General features: G+C 44.4%; 1 protein-coding gene across 3 annotated transcripts in view; it reads left to right on the forward strand.

Annotated features, from left to right (window-relative positions):
- The window catches only part of sirt2 (sirtuin 2 (silent mating type information regulation 2, homolog) 2 (S. cerevisiae)), a 63,663-nt gene extending 41,365 nt beyond the window's left edge, over positions 1 to 22,298 (forward strand). For all 3 annotated transcript variants that reach the window (XM_072274505.1, XM_072274507.1, XM_072274506.1), the window contains 5 exons: positions 937 to 1,013; positions 8,096 to 8,147; positions 12,934 to 13,001; positions 13,977 to 14,043; positions 20,890 to 22,298. In XM_072274505.1, coding sequence (XP_072130606.1) covers positions 937 to 1,013; positions 8,096 to 8,147; positions 12,934 to 13,001; positions 13,977 to 14,043; positions 20,890 to 21,045 — 420 coding nt within the window. In that variant the 3' untranslated portion in view covers positions 21,046 to 22,298. The remainder of the gene's footprint in view (positions 1 to 936; positions 1,014 to 8,095; positions 8,148 to 12,933; positions 13,002 to 13,976; positions 14,044 to 20,889) is intronic.
- The last annotated feature ends 944 nt before the right edge of the window (positions 22,299 to 23,242 follow it).

Raw genomic sequence — 23,242 nt, forward strand, 5'->3', positions numbered from 1 at the left:
TGCTCCAAGGAATAAAGACCGAGTTCACTCAACCTATTCTTATAAGGCATGCTCCCCAATCCAGGCAACATCCTTGTAAATCTCCTCTGCACCCTTTCTATGGTTTCCATGTCCTTCCTGTAGTGAGGCGACCAGAACTGAGCACAGTACTCCAAGTGGGGTCTGACCAGGGTCCTATATAGCTGCAACATTCCCTCTCGGCTCTTAAACTCAATCCCATGGCTGATGAAGGCCAATGCACCATATGCCTTCTTAACCACAGAGTCAACCTGCGCAGCAGCTTTGAGTGTCCTATGGACTCGGACCTCAAGATCCCTCTGATCCTCCACACTGCCAAGAGTCTTACCATCAATGCTATATTCTGCCATAATATTTGTCCTACCAAAATGAACCACCTCACACTTATCTGGGTTGAACTCCATCTGCCACTTGTCAGCTCAGTTTTGCATCCTATCAATGTCCCGCTGTAACCTCTGACAACCCTCCACACTATACACAGCACCCCCAACCTCTGTGTCACCCAACAGCCTTGAATGCCTTCCATGCAGTTTTCTCCAGTCCCACTAGAAGTTCTTTGAATTGTCTATCATTGATGATCTGTTTGATTTGTGGACCCACAAAAATACCTTCCTTAACCTTGGCATCAGTTATTCTGACTTGAGTTATGAATTGAAATGACAAATATAGGCAATTTCAAAAAAAATGGTCCATCATAGGGAAATTTCATGGTGATTTTCATGATCAAAAATCAATTACGTACACCTAAAAGTATTCAGGAAGCAAAATCTGTGTTGTCCAGTGTTATTTCACAATGCAGGAAAGTAAATTTGTATTTCTTAAGACATTTCTTTAAATTAATGATGAAGAAACTGATGATTAATTTATAGATTTGTAGTTTCTTTCCCCTTTAATGAATACATTTTGTTTTCCATTTAGGATTTTCCAAAATGTGACCTTCTCATCGTCTTGGGCACTTCTCTCCAGGTCCAGCCATTTGCGTCTCTCATTAACAGGTATGTGGCAGTTGACCAGAGTGGTGGGACAGATTCGGGAACTGTACTGAATTAGAATTATTTGGACTGCAGAGTGCATGTTTAGCCAGGAAGGAGTCAAGGAGGTTTATGGCACAGGGTGAGACCATTTAGCCTAGCATGTCCAGTCAAGCCGAAATTTGACATCCAGTTAATCCTACTTCCCAGTTCTCAGTCCAAAACCCTGGAGTTTATGTTCTTCAGTCATTCAGATACCTTTACATAGAATCACAGGGCCTGGTATGGAAATACTAATGCCTTTGAATAAAAATCCTACAAAGGGTTGTGGACTAGGCCCAGTACATCACGGATAAAGCCCTCCCAAATGTTGAGCATATCTACATAAAACACTGTCATAGGAAAGCAACATCCATCATTAGAGATCCCTAGCATGCAGGGCATGCTTTCTTCTTGCTGCTGCCATCAGGTAGAAGGTAAGAGAGCCTCAGGCCTCACACCACCAGGGTCAAAAACAGTTAGTACCCCACAATAATCAGGCTTTTGAACAAGTGGGGACAACTACACTCACTTGCCCATCCATTGAATCAGAATCAGGTTTATTATCACCGGCATGTGTCGCAAAATTTGTTAACTTAGCAGCAGCGGTTCAATGCAATACATAGATTAAAAATCATGCAAAAAGCAGACATAATATATATTATAAAAGTGAGGTAGTGTCCAAGGGTTCAATGTCCATAAGACCATAAGATATAGGAGCAGAAGTGGGCCATTTGGCTCATCGAGTCTGCTCTGCCATTCCATCATGGGCTGATCCAATTCTTCCAGTCATCCCTACACCCCTGCTTTCACCCCATACCCTTTGATGCCCTGGCTAATCAAGAACCTATCTATCTCTGTCTTAATACACCCAATGACTTGGCCTCCACAGTTGCTCGTGGGAACAACTTCCACAGATTTACCACCCTCTGACTAAAGTAATTTCTCCACATCTCTGTTCTAAATGGACGTCCTTCAATCCTGAAGTCGTGCCCTCTTGTCCTAGACTCCCCGACCATGGGAAATAACTTTGCCATATCTAATCTGTTCAGGCCTTTTATCATTCAGAATGTTTCTATGAGCTCCCCCCCGCCCCCGTCCATTCTCCTGATCTCCAGGGAATACAGCCCAAGAGCTGCCAGATGTTCCTCATATGGTAACCCTTTCATTCCTGAATCATTCTCTGAACCCTCTCCAATGTCAGTATATCCTTTCTAAAATAAGGAGCCCAAAACTGCACATAATACTCCAAGTGTGGCCTCAACATCACATCACTGCTCTGATATTCTGTACCTCAAGAAATGAATGCCAACATTGCATTCTCCTTCTTCACCACCAACTCATCCTGGAGGTTATCCTTTAGGGTATCCTGCACAAGGACTCCCAAGTCCCTTTGCATCTCTGCATTTTGAATTCTCTCCCCATCTAAACAGTAGTCTGCCCATTTATTTCCTCCACCACAGTGCATGACCATACACTTTCCAGCATTATATTTCATTTGCCACTTCTTTGCCCATTCCCTAAATTATCTAAGCCTCTCTACAGGCTCCCTGTTTCCTCAACACTACCCACTTCTCCACCTATCTTTGTATCATTGGCAAACTTAGCCACAAATCCATTAATCCCATAGTCCAAATCATTGACATACATTGTAAAAAGCAGCGGTCCCAACACCGATCCCTCTGGAACTCCACTGGTAACCGGCAGCCAGCCAGAATAGGATCCCTTTATTCCCACTCTCTGTTTTCTGCCGATCAGCCAATGCTCCACCCATGCTAGTAACTTCCCTGTAATTCCATGGGCTCTTATCTTGCTAAGCAGCCTCATGTATGGCACTTTGTCAAAGGCCTTTTGAAAATCCAAGTACAGCACATCTAATGCATCTCCTTTGTTTACCCTGCTTGTAATTTCTTCAAAGAATTGCAGTAGGTTTGTCAGGCAGGATTTTCCTTTCAGGAAACCATGCTGGCTTTGGCCTATCTTGTCATGTACCTCCATGTACTCCGTAATCTCATTCCTAACAATTGATTCCAACAACTTCCCAGCCACTGATGTCAGGCTAACAGGTCTATAGTTTCCTTTCTGCTGCCTCCCACCCTTCTTAAATAGCAGAGTAACATTTGCAATTTTCCAGTCATCCTGTACAATGCCAGAATGAATTGATTCTTGAAAGATCATTGTTAATGCCTCTGCAATCTCTCCAGCTACTTCCTTCAGAACCCGAGGGTGCATTCCATCAGGTCCAGGAGATTTATCCACCCTCAGACCATTAAGCTTCCTGAGAACCTTCTCAGTCGTAATTTTTACTGCACAAACTTCACTTCCCTGACTCTCTTGAATGTCCGGTATACTGCAAGTGTCTTCCACTGTGAAGACTGTTGCAAAATATGCATTCAGTTCCTCTGCCATCTCTGCATCTCTCATTACACTGTCTCCAGTATCATTTTCTATTGGTCCTGTATCTCCCCTCGACTCTCTTTTACCCTTTATATACTTAAAAAAAGCTTTTAGTATCTTCTTTGATGATAGTGACTAGCTTCCTCTCATAATTCATCTTTTCCTTCCTAATGACCTTCTTAGTTTCCTTCTGTAAGTTTTTAAAAGCTTCCCAATTCTCTATCTTCACACTGGCTCTAGCTTCCTTGTATGCCCTCTCTTTTGCTTTTACTTTGGCTCTGACTTCACTTGTCAGCCACAGTAGTGTCCTTCTTCCCTTGAAAATTTCTTCTTATTTGGAATATATCTGTCTTGCATTTCCCTCATTTCTCGCAGAAACTCCAGCCATTGCTGCTTTGCTGTTCTTCCTGCAAATGCCCCTTTCCAGTCAACTTCAGCCAGTTCCCCTCTCATGCCATTGTAATTTCCTTTATTCCACTGAAATAATGACACATTGGAATTTATTTTTTCCCTCTCAAATTTCAAAGTGAACTCGATCATATTGTGATCACTGTCCCTAAGGGTTCCTTAACCTTAAACTCTCTCATCACCTCCGGATCATTGCACAACACCCAGTCCAGCACAGTTGATCCCCTAGTGGGCTCAACAACAAGCTGTTCTAAAAAAGTCATCCCTTAGACATTCTACAAATTCTCTCTCTCGAGGTCCAGTACTGACCTGGTTTTCCCAATCCACTTTCTTTTTGTTTGGCATGTGCCTGCGTGCGTGCGTGCGCATCTGTGTGTCTGTGATGATGGATTTTTCATGGCTTTTTTCCAAGGCGCAAAGAGAGAGAGACTGTGTGGTGCGCCACTCCTCACACAGACATTTCGCAGTATTTTTCCCTTTATTTTACGAGGTCGAGTTGCGATCTCGACACTCAACCTGGCACGGATGGAAAGTGTACTCGGGAGCAGACCCGACTGGTTTCAAACCCAAGAACCTCTGCTCCCGGGGCCGGCGCCAATGTCATTGCACCACCAACCGGCCCTCCCAATCCACTTTCATGTTAAAAACCCCCATGATTATCATGACATTGCCCTTCTGACATGCCTTTTCTATCTCCTGCTGTAATTTGTAATCCACATCCCGGCTACTGTTTGGAGGCCTGTATACAACTGCCATTAGGGTCCTTTTACCCTTGCCGTTTCTTAACTCAACCCATAGAGACTCTACACCTTCCGATCCTATGTCATCGCTGTCCAATGATTTAATATTAATTCTTATACACAGAGCCACACCACCCCCTCTGCCTACTAACCTATCTTTCCGATACACCGTATATCCTTGGACATTCCGCTCCCAATGGCAGCCATCCTTTAGCCAAGTCTCAGAGGTGGCCACAACATCATATTTGCCAAGAGTCGTGAGACTCTTGTACTATCTACCTGGTGGTACAAGTGAGAAAAGAGCATGGCCTGGGTGGAGAGGATCTTTGATGATGGATGTTGTTTTTCTACGGCAGTGTTTCACGTAGATAAGATGTCCGAGTGGCGCAGTTTCCTCCCACATTCCTCCAAAGACGTACAGGTTAGGGGTAGTGAGCTGTGGACGTGCTATGTTGGCGCTGGAGTTGTGGTAACACTTGTGGGCTGCCCCCAGCAGATCCGGATTGCGTTGGTCGTTGGTGCAGATGATACATTTCACTTTTGGTTTGATGTACATGTGACAAATAAAGGTAATCTTTAAAATTTTCTTTAAACTGCCACAAATGACACTCAATCCAAGTCTCTCACAGTTATTGACATCTGCGTTTATGAAATTGGCTCCTTCCTCTTCACACCTTCGTGATGTATCATGATTTTGTAGATCTGAATTAAACCACCCCTGTGTTTCAAGGAAGGTGACACCAAACTGCCTAAATTCTCCCTATACCTATAATTCTTCACAGGTGGTAACATTCTTTGAAGTCTGGAGTGCTACCGCATCCTTTCACAACAGCTCAGTATTTCACCAAGACTCCCTCGTTTCACATGAAATGCTTTGTAGGATAAAGTTACAGCTCAGAATCCCAGCCGCCTTTCAGCCAAGGCTGACATAGCCTCTTGCATTCAGTCACCCCCTCTTCATAACGCTGAGGTTTCACACCTGAGTTTCAGTGTTTGCTTTGGTTCTGTCCTGTACTGCCTGGATCAAGCAGGGTGAGATGTCTGTACGTTTCATACTGTTTCTCCTTTTGCTTACCCTTACATGCACTGGTTTGCGAGGGAAAATCCCTTTGCGTTGTCTCTGATTAGAGGATTTTCCCTCCTTGCTATGGGAATCACTCTCAGAACATCCCACGTCAATCCTAATCCCAGATTGTCAGAATCAGAATCAGGTTTAATATCACCAGCATACGTCGTGCAATTCGTTAGCTTAATGGCAGCAGTATAATGAAATACATGATAGATAAATACATGTGGCCAAGTGGTTAAGACGTTCGTCTAGTGATCTGAAGGTCGCTGGTTCGAGCCTCAGCTGTGGCAGCGTGTTTGTGTCCTTGAGCAAGGCACTTCACCACACATTGCTCTAGTGTCTGTGTGAGGAGTGGTGCCCCACACACTTCCAATCTGCGCCTTGTAAGGCATGAAAATGCCCAACGCAGGCCTCTCATGTCTGAGTCGACGTTCCCCATGATAGATAAATATAGAGAAAAAAACTGAGTTACAGTAAGCATACACATGTCTATTAAATAGTCAAGTTGAAATAAAAAGTGCAAAAAAAAAACACAAATTAAAAAAAATAGTGAGGTAGTGTCCATTCAGAAACCTGGTGGCAGAGGGGAAGAAGCTGTTCCTGAATCATTGGGTATGTGCCTTCAGGCTTCTTTGCCTCCTTCCTGATGGTAACAATGTGAAGAGGGCATGTCCTGGGTGATGGGGGTCTTTAATGAGGGATGCCACCCTCATAAGGCACCACTCCTTGAAGATACCTTAGATACTACGGAGGCTGGTACCCATGATGGAGATGACTAATTATACAAGTTTCTGCAACTTTCTACAATCTTATGCAGTAGCCCCCCCCCACCCCCACTATCCTCATACCAGCTGGTGATGCAGCCAGCCAGTCAGAATGATCTCCACGGTACATCTGTACACGTTTTCAAGTGCTTTAGTTGACAAACCAAATCTCCTCAAACTCTAAATGAAATATAGCTGCTGTCTTGCTTTCTTTATAATTGCATCAATATGTTGTGTCCAGGTTAGGTCCTCAGAGATATTGACACCCAAGAACTTGAAATGGTTCCTCAGCCCCTCTATTCCTTAGTTACGTAAATAAATAAATGATACTGAGAACATGAATTGTGTACTTGAAAATGAGTCTGTCAGAGTTCTGGTTAGTGAAGACATCCACACCGTTTCAGAACCTGATGGTTGAAGGGTAATAACTGTTCCTGAACCTAGTGCGAACTGTTGCACTTCAGTTGGACCAACTAGGGTAGGTCTTACACAGTGAATGTTAGGACACTGAGGAGTGCCGTGGATCAGAGGGATCTGGGAATGCAGGCCCATGGACAATAAGACCATAAGACATAGGAGCAGAATTAGGCCATTTGGCCCATCGAGTCTGCGCTACCATTCAATCATGGCTGATCCATTTTCCCCTTCCCTGGCCTAATCTAATGAAATTAGGTTCATAATTTATTGAAAGTGGTGTCACAGGTTGATAGGGTCATAAGGAAGGCTATTGGCACTTTTGCCTTCAAAAATCAAGGTATTGAGTACAGGAGCTGGGATGTCATGTTGAAGTTCTCTAATACTAATGTGAAGTATTATGTGCAGTTTTGATTACCTACCTGCAGTAAAGATGTAAATAATGTTGAAAGAGTACAGAGAAAATTTACAAAGATGTAACCGGGATTGGAGACCCGAGTTACCGGGAAAGGTTCAGTAGGTTAGGAGCTTTTTCCTTGGAACATAGAAGATTGAGGGGTGATTTGGTAGAGGTATACAAAATTACGGAGGGCTATAGATATGGTAAATGCAAGGAGACTTTTTCCACTGAGGTTGGGTGGGACTATAACTAGAGGGCATGGGTTAAAGGTGAAAGGTGAAAAGTTTAAGGGGAACATGAGGGGAAATGTCTCCACTCCGAGGATTGTGAGAGAGTTGGAACAAGCTGTCAGCGCAAGTGGCGAGTTCAATTTCAACGTTTAAGAGAAGTTTGGATAAGTACATGGACGGAAGCAGTATGGAGGGTGATGGGTCACGGTGCAGGTCAATTGGAGCAGAGAGTTTAAATGCTTGGGACAGACTGGATGGGCCAAAGAGCCTGTTTCTGTTCTGTACTTTTCTGTGACTCTAGTGGTGTTGGCCCTCCTTCCCAGTGGCAGCAGTGAGAAGAGAGCTTGGCCTGGATGGTGGAGATCCTTGATGATGGATGCTGCTTTGTTGTGGCAGCATTCTTTGTTTTTGGTATCAACCTGAAGCCCAAGGCTCGCTTGTTTAATTCTTTAATTCTAGCTGCAGCATTGCTCTGCTCAGAGATGTAAAAGCATAGGAGATGTTCCCCAAAGAGCTGATTTAATTGCTTGAAATAGATCTGCTCTGACTCTGTGCTGCTGCTCATTACAGGAAGCTGGGACTCTACGAGGTGTGAGAGCTCACATGAGGATGGTGATAATTATGCTTTCTTCCTTTCTCACGCAGAGTGTCCAAGTCCACACCGAGGCTACTCATTAACAAGGAGATCAGTCGTCAGGTGTGTTGAAATTTCCAGCAAGCCTTCATAACCCATCATTAATTAGTTCACTCCACCTCACCTCTAAATATCACCTCACACATAATCTGGTGGCACAGTACTCTAATTGTTGCATAGAGAGAGAGGTGGGGAACAACGGGAAAGGAGAAAAAGGGAGACAAACCTTGTCTTTAAGAAACTTATGCAACGCACACAACGTGCTGGAGGAACTCAGCAGGTCAGGAATAAACCATAGATGCTGCCTGACCTGCTGTGTTTGTTGCCCTGTATTTCCAGCATCTGCAGAATCCCTTGTGTTCAGTGAACTTAAACCCAGATGAAGCACCGTTGACAAACAAGAGACAATCTGCAGATGCTGGAAATCCAAAGCAACACACACAAAATGCTGGAGGAACTCAGCAGGTCAGGCAGCATCTATAGGAAAGAGTATAGCGACGTTTCAGGCCGAGACTCTTCATCAGGACTGGAGGAAAAAAAAAGATAAGGAGTCAGAGTTAGAAGTTAGGGGGAAGAGAGGAAGAACAACAGGGTGATAGGATAGCGGGGTGTGGATCAGGATGAAGTAAAGAGCTGGGAAGTTGATTGGTGAAAGAGATACAGGGCTGGAGAAGGTGGAATCGTATAGCAGAGGGTAGAAGACCGTGGAAGAAATGGAAGGAGGAAGAGCACCAGAGGGAGGTGATGGGCAGGTAAGGAGATAAGGTGAGAGAGAGAGAGCAAAGGGAATGGGGAATGGTGAAAGGGAGGTGGAGATATTACAGGAAGTTTGAGAAATCGACTTTTGTGCCATCAGGTAGGAGGCTACCCAGATGGAATATAAGGTGTTGCTCCTCCCACCTCATTGCCACTGTAGAGGAGGCCATGGATTTACATGTCAGAATGGGAAGTGAAATTAAAATGGGTGGCCACTGGGAGATCCCGCTTTTTATGGCGGATGGAGTGTAGGTGCTTGGCGAAGTGGTCTCCCAATCTACGTCAGGTCTCACCAATATACCCGAGGCCACATTGGGAGCACTGAACACATATATGACCCCAACAGACTCCCAGGTGAAGTGTCGCTTCTCCTGGAAGGACTCTTTAGGGCCCTGAATGGTAGTGAGGGAGGAGGTGTAGGGGCAGGTGTAGCACTTGTTCTGCTTGCAAGGATAAATCCCAGGAGGGAGATCAGTGGGTAGGGACAAATGGACAAGGGAGTCAGGTAGGGAGCGATCCCTGTGGATAACAGAGAGTTGTCGTGGGGGGGAGGGAAAGATGTGCTTGGTGGTGGGATCCAGTTGCAGATGACAGAAGTTATGAGACTTACATGCTGGACGTGGAGACTGGTGGTGGGATCCAGTTGGAGATGACAGAAGTTACGGAGAATTACATGCTGGACGTGGAGGCTGGTGGTGGGATCCAGTTGGAAATGACAGAAGTTACGGAGAATTACATGCTGGACGTGGAGGCTGGTGGTGGGACCCAGTTGCAGGTGACAGAAGTTACGGAGAATTACATGCTGGACGTGGAGGCTGGTGGTGGGATCCAGTTGGAGATGACAGAAGTTATGAGAATTACATGCTGGACATGGAGGCTGGTGGTGGGATCCAGTTGGAGATGACAGAAGTTATGAGAATTACATGCTGGACGTGGAGGCTGGTGGAGTGCTAGGTGAATCTCTGTTTAACTATTTTAATGTAGGAAATGCACCAATCAACTTGCTCTTGTAAACTGCAAAACAAAATACTCAGATATTTGTGTTTAACTGATGTCTATTACCAGGTGCTGAAGGCAATGGCAGAAAGTATCTCCTCAGCCATTAACAACAGTAGGCACCTCTGCCAACCCAGTAACCCCATAGCCTTTGTCAAAGCTGGAGACCAACCATAGCCTCAGCCCAGACCACCAGCAGGCTTGCTTACCATGGCATCTGACTGGCAACTGAAAGTCCATCTGGGCAAATAATTAAAGTTCCCTGACTTCATCCCTGCGATGTGCATTTTGTCAGAAACATCAAAGCAGGTGGTCATGGTAGAAATGGCAGCTCCTTGTGAACACCAGATTGAGAAGGCATTTGAACGTTAGAAGAGCCAAATACCAGCAGCTAGTAGAGCAGTGCCAGAGACAGGGGTGGAGGACACGGTGCGAGCCTACAGGGATGGAGTGTAGAGCTTTTGCTAGCTGCTCGCTGTGCAGAACCTACTCACTCCTTGACATTATGGGGCGGCAAAGAAAAGAGCCTTCAGGACCCTCACAGAAACTGTTAGTGAGCCTCCAGATGGCTATGGATCAAGAGGTGGGACCCATGGGCCAATGCTGCCAGGACATGAGCTGGGGCTTGATCAACCCTGGTTGGGTCACCTGGCCGAGGGTGTCTGATGTTGAAAGATGCAAAGCACCCGATGACCCCAGGTTACATCACTAATGATGTGTCCCAGCACATCCTACGATGTATTTCAGCATCATAGTGAAAAAACATTGATGAAGTTACTGTTTTCCTTGAAATAGTAGCCATGGGATCTTCTTTATCTTCCTGAGAAGACAAACAGTCTAATGTGCTACCCGATTGAAGGTGTCTTCAAGACTGTAGCGCACTCTCGGTGCTGCACTGGTTATTTGTCTTCTAATCACAGTGAGAAACTGACCCACAAATGCTTCTGGGATTAGATTGTGCTTCCAAGTACATGCCCTAACCCATTTCTATCTCCTTAACAGGTCAGGCTGCATCTATGGAGATTTGTTGATATTTTGGGCCAGGACTGATGAAAGGGTGTCAGCCTGAAATGAACTGAATTTGCCCATTATGCCACTGGCATTTAGGGCACACCTCTGTCTGTCTGTGGCCACTCAGATGCAGAAGGACTCTTCATTGCTGTTTCCATAACAGTTTTGTTTTTCCAGTCAGGGTTGTTAACCCTGAGCTGAACCCCTGAACCTGGAGGACCGGTGGACTACCCTTAGTCTGGCCTCTACCCTTTGACCTGTTTGGCATGGGTGACCCTACCGAGAGCCAAAACATAAAGACCTGACTCCAGCCAACATAACTCTCAGGGTCACTAAGACGAGCAAGCCTCCAAACCCTACAAGTTTGTGGTCCTCTTGGAGGGTGGCCTGAAATATCAACTGTTAATTCCTCTCTATAGATGCTGCCTGACCTGCTGAGTTTCTCCAAAATTTTGGGTGTGTATTGCTCTGGATTTCCAGCATCTCTTTAAAATTCCACTTCTACACACAATTTTATCACTTTCCTGTACACATGCATTTTTCTGTTTGGGTGAAGGAAAGGAGGGATGAGCGGCAACTTGATAGAGTTGTATAATATTAAGAGAGGCATAGATCAAGTGGACAGCCAAAGACTTTTTTTTCCCCAGGGGTGACAGTGGTTAATACCAGAGGACGTTCTTTTAAACTGATGGAGGAAAGTTTAGGAGAGATGTCAGAGGTAGTGGTAGAGACAGATACTTTAGGGACATTTTAAAGACTCTTAGATAGGCACATGGATGAAAGAAAATTGGAGAGTTATGGGCTGTTTAGGTGGGTAGGGTTTGCATGCAACAGCAGCCACACACTAGGACATTGCTTCAACAGGTGGTCTAAACCAGGTGAGGGGTAGCCAGTTTGCCTCGAACGCCAATGGGATAGGGATAGCAAAATCAGTTTCAGCAGACCGGATGGATGAGATTAACAGTGAGATCCAATGGCCAGGAAGGTGGTTCTGTAATGCTCCATGGAGAGGCACAGAAGGTGACATGGCCATCCACTGCAACCAAGGGGATCTCCACTTGTGGCTGGCGATCACTCGTGCCACCAAAATAGGGCTACTGAGGTCAAGAGAGTGGAACCGCCCCAGTGCAATGGCTATTTCACTTCAAAAGCTTTCCCGCACAGGTTCCTGTCATCATCATTGAAATCAGTGGACAGCCAGCAGGTGACGGGTTAGATTGATCGTACACACAGCAGATGTTGATAGATTGATAGGTTAAAATGTTCTATTGACTCCACTTGACAACAAATTTTTTCAGAAGTGTTGCTTCTTCAGAAATATTTTTGTTTATGATAGACTGCTTGAAGCTGAACACAAATATAATTTAAGACTACTTGTATCACGTCAGAATTCGGAGAAACAAGAATTTAACTTTTATCGCAAAATGGTGCTGATGCTTTGCAATAGTTCAAATAAGCTAAGAATGTTTTGTTGGTGATTTTCATTTGTACTCAGTGTCTGAAAGTATCCAACAATAATCAGCCAGCATTGATGGATTCCAGTTGCCCTGATACCATTTCTCCATGACCACAATGTCCTGGTGAAACCTTTCGCCATGCTCGTCACTGACAGCACCAAGATTTGCAGGGAAGGAGTCTAAGTGGAAATGCGGAAAATGAATCTTTAGTGACATGTTGCACTTCATGGTTTTGTATGCTTGAAGCATGTTGTCAACCAGCTGCACATAGTTTGATGTCTATAGTTTCCAAGATGATTTTCAACAACATCCTTGAATGCTTTCCATGCAATTTTCTCCAGTCCCACTAGAAGTTCTTCAAATTGCCTGTCGTTGACGACCTGTTTGATTTGTGGATCAACAAAAATGCTTCTCTTAACCTTGGCATCAGTTATTCTGACTCGAATTATGAATTAAAATAAATATAGATGATTTCAAAAAAATGTGCAGGATATGGAAATTTCATGATGATTTTCATGATCAGCAGCTCAAAATCCATAAGATACACCCAAAAGTATTCAGGAAGCAAAATCTTTGTTGTCAGTGTTCCTGTTAGTTAATGAGTGTATGTTTTTCTTTCTTTCCCTCAGGGTGATCCCATGATGGCACTTCTGGGGCTTGGGAATTCCCTTGACTTTGATTCTGAAAAAGCCTACAGGCAAGTTTGTTGCAGATTATTTTGTCAGCTTGGACTGAGACTTTACCCGGCTGTGTCTTATGAATGTATCCAAGTTATTTTATAAAAATATAAATCAAGACACTAGATCCTTTTACCCTTTACACCAAGATACTGGGAAAGCTCTAAGTCTAAAATAGACCAGAAAATACTGGAAATATTCAGTAGGCAGTGTCAATAGTGAACGACAGATTAACGTGTCAGGGCATAGGATTAAAGAACAGTTGCAACACAGAGAGAAGCAGCCCATCAGTCTAATATAAGAGAATTCCAACTCATCCCATTCCTCCACTCCTCGCCAAACAGCCCTGCAAATTTTCTTCATTCATCCTTCTGCACACTACAATTTACTCCTAGCAGGATCATTTTGAGAATCAGCTTCATTCTATGTGCCCCTGGTTCTTGATTCCTGCATCCTTTTAAATGGCATATCTTTCATGATTTTAAGTTGTTTGTTTATGATGTGACTTGTTGGCATTCATGGTCTTCCCATGACCGTGATTGTTCTTGGCAAAATTTTCTACCGAAGTGGTTTGCCATTGCCGCCTTCTGGGCGGTGTCTTTACAGAATGGGTGACTCCAGCCATTATCAATACTCTTCAGAGATTGTCTGCCTGGTGTCAGTGGTCACATAACCAGGGCTTGTGATGCACCAGCTGCTCATACGACCATCCACCACCTGCTCCCATGGCTTCACCTGACCCTGATCGGGGGCTAAGCAGATGCTACACCTTGTCCAAGGGTGACCTGCAGGCTAGCAAAGTGATGGAGCGCCTTACATCTCCTTTGGTAGAGACAGATCTCCACCACGCCACCCTGATTAATTGATTAGTAACAATAATTATGGACTTTTATAATGAAAAAACATGAGTCCTGTTGTTTATTTACATGTATTCATTGTTTTGGGATCTTCATGTTGCACGTCTATCCTGATGTGGCACAATTTTGTCTCAGCAGGGATGTAGCTTACGTAGGTTCCTGTGATGATGGCTGTCTGGCTCTCGCTGATCTACTAGGCTGGAAGGTACAGTGACATTCTCTACTTAAAGCTTATACTGATGGATTTTTAAACTGAAGAGGAATCAGAAATTAAAAGGATCAGGCAGGAAAGGATCTTGCTGCAGCAGCAATCCAGATTTGATCCTGACCTCAGGTCTGACTGTGTGGAGTTTGCAAGCTTTCCCTGGGACCGTGTGGGTTTTCCACATCCTAAGGATCTGTGGGTCAGTAGTTTAACTGGTTCCAGCGTGTAGGTGAATCTGGGGGCAGTTGGGCACATGGGAAGATTAAAATGGACTGATATTTAATGGGTATTAGGTGGTTAGCATGAACTCAGTGGGCTGAAGGGCCTGTTTCTGTGCTGTAGAACTCTAAATACCACTTATAGAGTAGGGCCTAGATGTAAGGGTCACTAGCAAGCTCAAGTGCAGGAATTACAGAGACTTCAGCAATTCAAACAAAAGATTCATTACAGAAATTAACCAGCAAAACTAACAAGAGCTCAGACAAACTATACAGAAACTTGAAGAACTGAAATCACTGACGATACACTGAAGAACTCGGTCAGAGTTTCACCAGACAAGGAACCTCAACGACCGAGCAAAGAGGGATTGACGTGGTTCCCTGAAGTATACCCTGGAGCTCATAGGAATTCAGAACCAATCAGACAACATAGGTGGCCAGACAAAGCAATAATCCCCAAAGCCAACAATTACAATGCAAGACATTGAAAATACCGTGCTAACTAAATTATCCCAAATTGAATAAAGGTGATAAATACAGAGAGTTTAACAATCCCCGTGATCCCAAATGAGACACCTGCAATGCAAAGTGAAAACAAGAGCTGGTCCAAAGACAAACAATTAAATATAAAGGTAAACAATCCAAGCAACACTGCACACCTAGGAGGTGACACTGAGAAAATACAAACACTAGACCGGCCAATCATAGTTTTATTGAATGAACATAGAATATTACAGCACAGTACAAGCCCATCTGCCCACAATCCTGTGCCAACCTTTTACCCTCTTCCAAGATCAGCCTAACTCTTCCCTCCTACACACCCCTCCATTTTTCTAATAGATCTGAAAATGAGTTGATATGTTTACTCCAGACTCTATTTCTTTTGTTCTTACCTGAGAAAAGTGGCAAATACTAGAAATGAGTTTTTGCCAGAGGATGGTGCTGGAGTCTTGGGTCTTGGGCAAAGTTTAATCGAAGTGGTTTGTGGATTGGAATCTGCTGTTCATGTTATTTGTGTTTCTGGTTTCTGGTTTTCCCTTTTTTTAATTGCTATTTTTTAAAATTGAATTTTGATAGGGGTGGACTGGCTCTGCACCCTGCAGCCAGCAAACGACATAGTGTTAAACTGATCTAAACTGAACTGAATGTTCCCGGACTGTTTCAGTGACTCAGTGGCTTGATGTTTTAAATTTTGCATTTTTCACTCATTTGCGTGATTTGTTCCTTTGTTTACACGTTGAGTGTTTGATGTTTTTCTTCGAATGGGTTCCACGGTCTTTTCACAAACAAGAGAAAATCTGCAGATGCTGGAAATCCAAGCAACACACACAAAATGCTGGAGGAACTCAACAGGCCAGGCAGCGTCTATGGAAAAAAAGTACAGTCAACGTTTTATCAGGACTGATGAAGGGTCTCCGCCTGAAACGTCGACTGTACTCCTTTCCATAGATGAAATTGAAATAGAAAATTGAAATATCTTTATTGTCATTGCGTAGTACTTGTCATGCACCAATACAGCGAAAATGAGTTTGCAACTCTCATACTCAATGCTACAAAACAACAAATAAAATAAATAAAATCAAGTAACCAGTCAGTACAAGCAATGTCCAGCAGTACAAAAGCGCAACTCAGATGCATAACGGCCATAAAACCAGTATTTAAGTAGCAATATAACAAATTTATGGATGATGCTTGATCGATTGGTTCAGTGCAATTATAGCTCCGGGGAAAAAGCTATTTTTCAGTCTGGAAGTGCGGGCATAGAAAATCTGATAACGTCTGCCAGATGGAAGAAGTTCAAACAGATGATTGCATGGGTGTGTATTGTCCTTACAGTTGCCTGTAGCTCTCCTTAGGCAGCGAGAGCTGTAGGTGTCCTCCAGGGCTGGGAGCTGTGTCCTGATGATCTTCTGTGCGCTAGAGGCGACCCACTGAAGTGCTTTCCTATCAGCTGCTGTACAGCTGAGACACCACACAGAGATGCAGTATGTTAAGATGCTCTCTATGGTGCAGCGGTAAAAGATCACCAGCATCTGTTCAGGTAGACCAGCTTTCTTCAGCGTCCTGAGGGAAAACAAGTGTTGCTGTGCTTTCTTAACTATTGTTGTGGTGTTAGTGGACCATGTAAGGTCTTCTGAGATGTGTATTCCCAGAAACCTGAAACGGGACACTCTCTCCACTATGTCTCCGGGTTAATGTAGAGTGGAGCGTACTGGTCATCCCGTGACTTTCCAAAATTGATAATTAGCTCCTTAGTCTTTGCTGTATTAAGAGGCAGGTTGTTCTCTGAGCACCAGCTCACTAAGTTCTGTACCTCCGCTCTGTATGCTGATTTGTCCCTGTTGGATATGCTGCCTGGCCTGTGAGTTTCATCAGCATTTTGTGCGTGTGTGTGTTCGTTCCATGGCGTTTTCTTTGTTTTGTGGCTGTCTGAGGGAAGATGAATCTCAGAGTTGTATACTGCATACATTGTTGTTGTTGTTCTTCCTTTTCTCACCTTGTGGCACATTGAGTAGCATTTTTGCCGTTTCACAGCATTTGGTTGTTTTTTTATGAGGCCGAGTTGCTCAACCCAGCACAGGTGGAAAATGTTGAAGGAGCCGGCTGGATTCGAACTCAGGACCATTTGCCTCGAAGTCCGCTGCTGGTGCTACTACACCACCGGCCAGCATTACTGTATACATTCTCAGATAATAAATGAACTTTAAATCTTTGTGCACTATACTTTCCCAACAGGAAAATATGGTTTAGGCTTTAATCCCAAATGAAGCAAGGCAAATTGAGTTTGCTGCTGACCATCCTGTAAGAACTGTAACATCAAAAAACTTCACACTGAATGGTCAGTCAGAATGTCGACTGGTAGCTGAAGCATACCTGGTAGCACTCTCCTCTGCGAACCAGGCAGTCACTGCAACACAGACTGACAAAGTGCCACTCACATCCCATGTCTGAAATAAGTTGCTCTATTGTTATGAACCTACACCTGCCTGGGCTCTGAGCTCTGGAATTCAATGCCCAAATCCCTCTGCATTCCTTCTTGATTATGATGCATAAAATGATGAGGATCCTGGGTAGAGGACCTATTTTCTTCAGCAGAGAGATAAGAACATAGAACACTACAGCCCAGACAGGCCATTTTGTTGTGCTGATCTTTTAACCTACTCTAAGATCAATCTAACCCTTCCCTCCTACATAGCCCTATCATCCACGTGCCTATCTACAAGTTTCTTAAGTGTTCCTAACATCACTGACATTGTTTAAGCAAAGTTTGGACGGGTACGTGGATGGTAGAAGTATGGAGGGCTGCGGTCCTGGTGCAGGTTGATGGGAGTAGACAGTTTAAATGCTTTCGGCATGGACTCGATGGGCTGAAGGGCCTGTTTCTGTGCTGTACTTCTCTATGACTCTATTCCCTCCTATACTTTCCTCCAATCATCTTAGAATTATGCCTCCTTGTATTAGCCATTTCCACTCTGGGTAAAAAGTCTTTGGCTGTCCACTCGAACTATGCCTCTTATCATCTTGTACACCTCTTTCAATTCACCTGTCATTCCCCTTCGCTCCGAAGAGAAAAGCCCTAGCTTGCTCAACCTATCCTCATAAGACATGCTCTCTAATCCAGGCAGCACCCTGGTAAGAGTGGATGGGAAGAGTTTGAAACTCACCACCTGAAAGGGTGTTAGAGGCAAAAGGCTTAATCACTCATAAATAATATTTGAGCATACTTCAAGCCATAACTCTGACGCTACAGAATGAGTGCTCAAGACGGGATGAAGTTGGGAGCTCTTTTTTGAATGGCAACGATACCATAGGAGCAGAATCAGGCCATTAGGCCCATCGAGCTCATGCCATCATTCAATCATGACTGGCTGTTCTCAGCCACATTCTCCCGTCTTCTCCCCATTGCCCTCAGCCTCCTGTCAATCTCTGCCTTAAACACATCCAATAACTTAAAAACCACCCTCTGTGGTGGCAAATTCCACAGTTACCACCCTCAGACTGAATAGATTTCTCCTCCGCTCGATTTCAAAGGAAATGTCCTTTCCACATCCATTCTCGATGTGCCCTTGGGAACCAGTAGGTGTCAGTGAGATTTCCCCCTCATCCTTCTGCATTCCGTTGAGTACAAGCTGACAAGTATCAAATACTCTTTGTACATGAAGCCTTTTATTCCTGAGGATCGTTCTTGTGAACGTCTTCTGGATCCTCTCCAGGGCCAGCATAGCTTTCCTTTGATACAGGCCCAACATATTGATGCAATCACGAAGAAGCCATGCCAATATCCTATATTTCATCAGGAGTTTGAGGAGATTGGTATGTCACCAAAGACCAGCAAATTTCTACAGATGTACCGTACAGAGCATTCTGACTGGTTGCATCTCACCTGGTATGTAGAGGAGAAAAAGCTGCAGAGGGCTGTAGACTCAACCAGACCCGTCATGGGCACAGGACTCCCCACCATCAGCTTCAAAAGGCAGTGCTCCAAGAAGGCAGCATCCAACGTGAAAGCCTATCACCATCCAGGACATGCCCTCATTGTAGGAACGTTGAGTGTGCCTTTTCAGGCTCCTGTATCTCCTCTCCGATGGTAGTAATAGTTAGACAGATAGATATACTTTATTGATCCTGAGGGAAATTGGGTTTCATTACAGCCGTACCAACCAAAAATAGAGTGTAAATATAGCAATACAAAAACCACAAACAATCAAACAGCAAAAAGCAAACTCTGCCAGATGGAAAATAAGTCCAGGATCAGTCTATTAGCTCAGGGTGTCTGACCCTCCACGGGAGGAGCTGCAAGTTCGATGGCCACAGGCAGGAACAACCTCCCGTGCCGCCCAGTGTTGTATTTCGGTGGAATGTGGCCGAAGTCCAACAGTAAAAAGTTCAATATCTGGTCTACAAACACGTTCCTCGATCGTAATATACCCTGGATTGCACCATCTGTTGTTAACCAGAACAGTAAGCCCCCAATCTTTTACGCTTACCGCTCTTAGTGCACTTCCGGTCAGCGCAAACGGTCTGGAAGCCGTCCATGGAGAAGTTTTGATCGGGTATGTCCTCATGCAGCCCCGTTCCAGTGAAACACATAACACTGCACTCCCGAAATGTTCTCTGACGCCTGGCTAGCACCGTGAACTCGTCCATTTTATTACCCATCGAACGTGGACATACTTTAGATGGCGATAGTCCTTCTTGAGGCATCACCTGAAGATGTCATAGAGTTATAGGAAGGTACAGCATAGGAACAGATCCTTCGGCCCATCTAGTCCATGATGAAACTATCTAAACTGCCTACTCCCGGTTGAGCTGCACCAGAACCATAGCCCTCCATGTTCCTACTATCCATGTACCTGACCAAACTTCACTTAAGTGTTGAAGTCAAGCTCGCATGCACCACTTGTGCTGGCAGCTCATTCCACACTCTCACCACCCTCCGAGTGAAGAAGTTTCCCCTCATGTTCCCCTTAAACATTTCAACTTTCACACTTAACCCACGACCTCTCCCTCTCTCTCACCTCTCCCTCTCCCTCAACCTCAGTCCCACTCAACCTCAGTGGAAAAAGCCTGCTTGCATTTACCCTATCTATACCCATCATAATTTTGTATATCTCTATCATAGTCATAGTCATACTTCATTGATCCCGGGGGAAATTGGTTTTTGTTACAGTTGCACCATAAATAATAAATAGTAATAAAACCATAAATAGTTAAATAGTAATATGTAAATTATGCCAGATGGAAATAAGTCCAGGACCAGCCTATTGGCTCAGGGTGTCTGACCCTCCAAGGGAGGAGTTGTAAAGTTTGATGGCCACAGGCAGGAATGACTTCCTATGACGCTCTGTGTTGCATCTCGGTGGAATGAGTCTCTGGCTGAATGTACTCCTGTGCCCACCCAGTACATTATGTAGTGGATGAGAGACATTGACCAAGATGGCATGCGACTTGGACAGCATCCTCTTTTCAGACACCACCGTCAGAGAGTCCAGTTCCATCCCCACAACATCACTGGCCTTACGAATGAGTTTGTTGATTCTGTTGGTGTCTGCTACCCTCAGCCTGCTGCCCCAGCACACAACAGCAAACATGATAGCACTGGCCACCACAGACTCATAGAACATCCTTAGCATCATCTGGCAGTTCAAATCTCTTTTCAATCTTCTACATTGCAAGGAATAAAGTCCTAACCTATTCAATCTTTCCATATAACTCAGGTCCTCCAAAACAAGCAACATCCTTGTAAATTTTCTCTGCACTCTGTCAACCTTATTTACGTTTTTCCTGTAGGTAGGTAGGTGACCAAGACTGCACAGAGTACTCCAAATTAAACCTCACCAATGTCTTATACAACTTCAACACAACATGACAACTCCTGTACTCAGTACTTTGATTTATGAAGACAAATGTGCTAACAGCTTTCTTTACAACCCTGTCTGCCTATGATAGGTAGAATGTTCTTGATGGTGTTTATGACATTTTGAGAAATCTATTCAAAATCAAATAGAGTACATTCCCTCTTCCATTGTTATCTTGCCAGGGTGTTGTAATATAAGAAGTAAGTGGATTTCATCAGATCCCCTGTTCTTGCATCGGGCCTGTGTGATTAGCTTTCAATCTCTTGCAGGAGGAGCTTGAAGGAATTGTGGAAAGGGAGCACGCTATGATAGACAGCGGGGCCAAAGGTACACAAGCCTCAGCCAGCCCCCAGGCTTCAGAGGAGAAGAGCAAGCAGGAGGCAGAGACAGCAACAGAGAAAGAGACCAAGAAGCCTAATGCCTAAAGAAAACAGTGGTTGCAGACAGACCACAGCCCCAAATAACCAGGCCAGACATCTGGCAGGGAATGTCAACTGTCTTACAAACTCCTCGGTACCTCAGATGAAATGCTATGGATCTCAACTGTAAAGAACTTCATCCTCCCCTCAATCCTGTGACATCAAATGCAATCTTGTTACTCCGTCAAAATATATATTACAGGTTTGCTTTCTCTTGGATGGTTTGATTATAGAAATCTAGTCAGGGGACCAATATGTCCACGGTGGTCAGGATGAAACTGCAATTCTTGGTGTAATTTTTTAATCCTTGTCCACTCTTTCCTATAAAATGAGACTTAGTTTCTGCTGTCTGGGAGTACCAAGCAGCAAATGGTAAATAATGCACACAAAATGCTGGAGGAACTCAGCAGGTCAGGCAACTACTATGGAAAAGGGTATAAACAATCAATATTTTGGGCTGAGACCCTTCATCAGGACTGGAAAAAGGATGAGAGTTGGAGCAAGAAGATGGGAAAGAGAGGAAGAAGTACAAGGTGGCAGGTGATAGGTGAAGCTGGGAGAGTGTGAGGGGAGGGGTGAAGTAAAGAGCTCGGAAGTTAATTGCTGAAAGAGATAAAGGGCTGGAGAAGGAGGAATCTGATCGGGGAGGGTAGAAAGGAAAGGGGAAGGAGCACCAGAGGTACGAAAGGGAAATGGGAATGGTTTTGAGAGGGGGGGGACAATTATTGGAAGTTGATGTTCATGCCATCAGGTTGGAGGCTACCCAGACAGAATATAAGGTGTTGCTCCTCCAACCTGAGTGTGGCTTCATCGCTGCAGTAGAGGAGGCCGTGGACTGACATGTGGGAATGGGAAAGGGAAGTAGAATTGAAATGGGTGGGCCATTTCCCTCTCTCACCAGCATTTTGTGTGTGTTGCTTGGATTTCCAGTAGCTGCGGATTTTCTTATGTTTGCAAGTAACTGGTAAATACAGTTTTGTTGGGTTCACGTTGACACAAAATAGTTTTGATGGCAGGGCTGCAAGAAGTTTCTCTGTCAACAATGAGGAATTGGATTGATGGAGAATTGAACTAGATGGGCAACGTCCTGTAGAAACAGAGTGAAGTTTGAAGTGTGAACACTTTAACCTTAAAATCGCCAAATTACTCTTAATATGCATTTACAAATAATTAGCTCTGATCTTTCATTAATGGTTAAATATTAGATATATAAAGTTTGGCATGTTTCTGATGTTGGAAAATAAAAAAGTATTAATTCACTTTGATTCACTTGGTATGTCCTACTGCCGCTCAGCTCTGCAGCTGTGTTAACTCTCCATTACTCACTACCTGCCATGTGTGTGCTGTGTGAGCCAATAACAGCCAGACGCAGTTCCACCTGGCAGAGAATTCAACTGGATTGCATGGACTGCTTCATCTAATTTGGCAGGACGGGTGGGAGGAACTGACTCCATCCAGTGTAGGGCAGAAGGAATCCAGAGCAAGACACGCAAGCTGCTGGAGGAACTCAACAGGTCGGGCAGCATCCATGGAAATGAATAAACAGTCAACGTTGCAGTCCAAGACCCTTCTTCAGGACTAAGGAAGGGGGAAGACACCAGAATAAAACGATAGGAGGAGGAGAAGGAGGCTAGCTGGTAGGTGATGGGTGACGTCAAGTGGGTGGGAAAGGAAGGAACCCAATCCAGTTAGGGTAAGACCATCCAAAGATCAATTCAACTCTAGTTGAGTGAGACTAGAACGAGACGTCATGGGTTAAGAGTGAAAGGTGAAATGTTTAAGGGGAACCTGAGGGGAAGCTTCTTCACTCAGAGGTTGGTGTGAGTGCGGGTCGAGCTTCCAGTGGAAGTGGTGGATGCAATTTCAATTTCAACATCTCAGAAAAATTTGGAGAGGTACATGGATGGGAGCATATAAAGTACTATGATTCCAGTGCAGATCGATGGAACAAGGCAGATTAATAGCACAGACAAGATGGGCCGAAGGTCCTGTTTCTGCACTGTAGTGTTAGGCCATAATGTACAGCAGCAGAATTAGGCCATTTGGCCCATCAAGTCTGCTCCACCATTTCATCATGGCTGATCCAATTTTCCACTCACTCTCAATTTCCTGCCTCCTCCCCATATCCCTTCATGCCCTGTCTAATGAAGAATACATCAACCTCTGCCTTAAATATACATACAGACTTGGTCTCTGAAGCTGT

The sequence above is a fragment of the Mobula birostris genome, chromosome 12 (genome assembly GCF_030028105.1).
Source record: "Mobula birostris isolate sMobBir1 chromosome 12, sMobBir1.hap1, whole genome shotgun sequence".
Lineage (NCBI taxonomy): Eukaryota > Metazoa > Chordata > Chondrichthyes > Myliobatiformes > Myliobatidae > Mobula > Mobula birostris.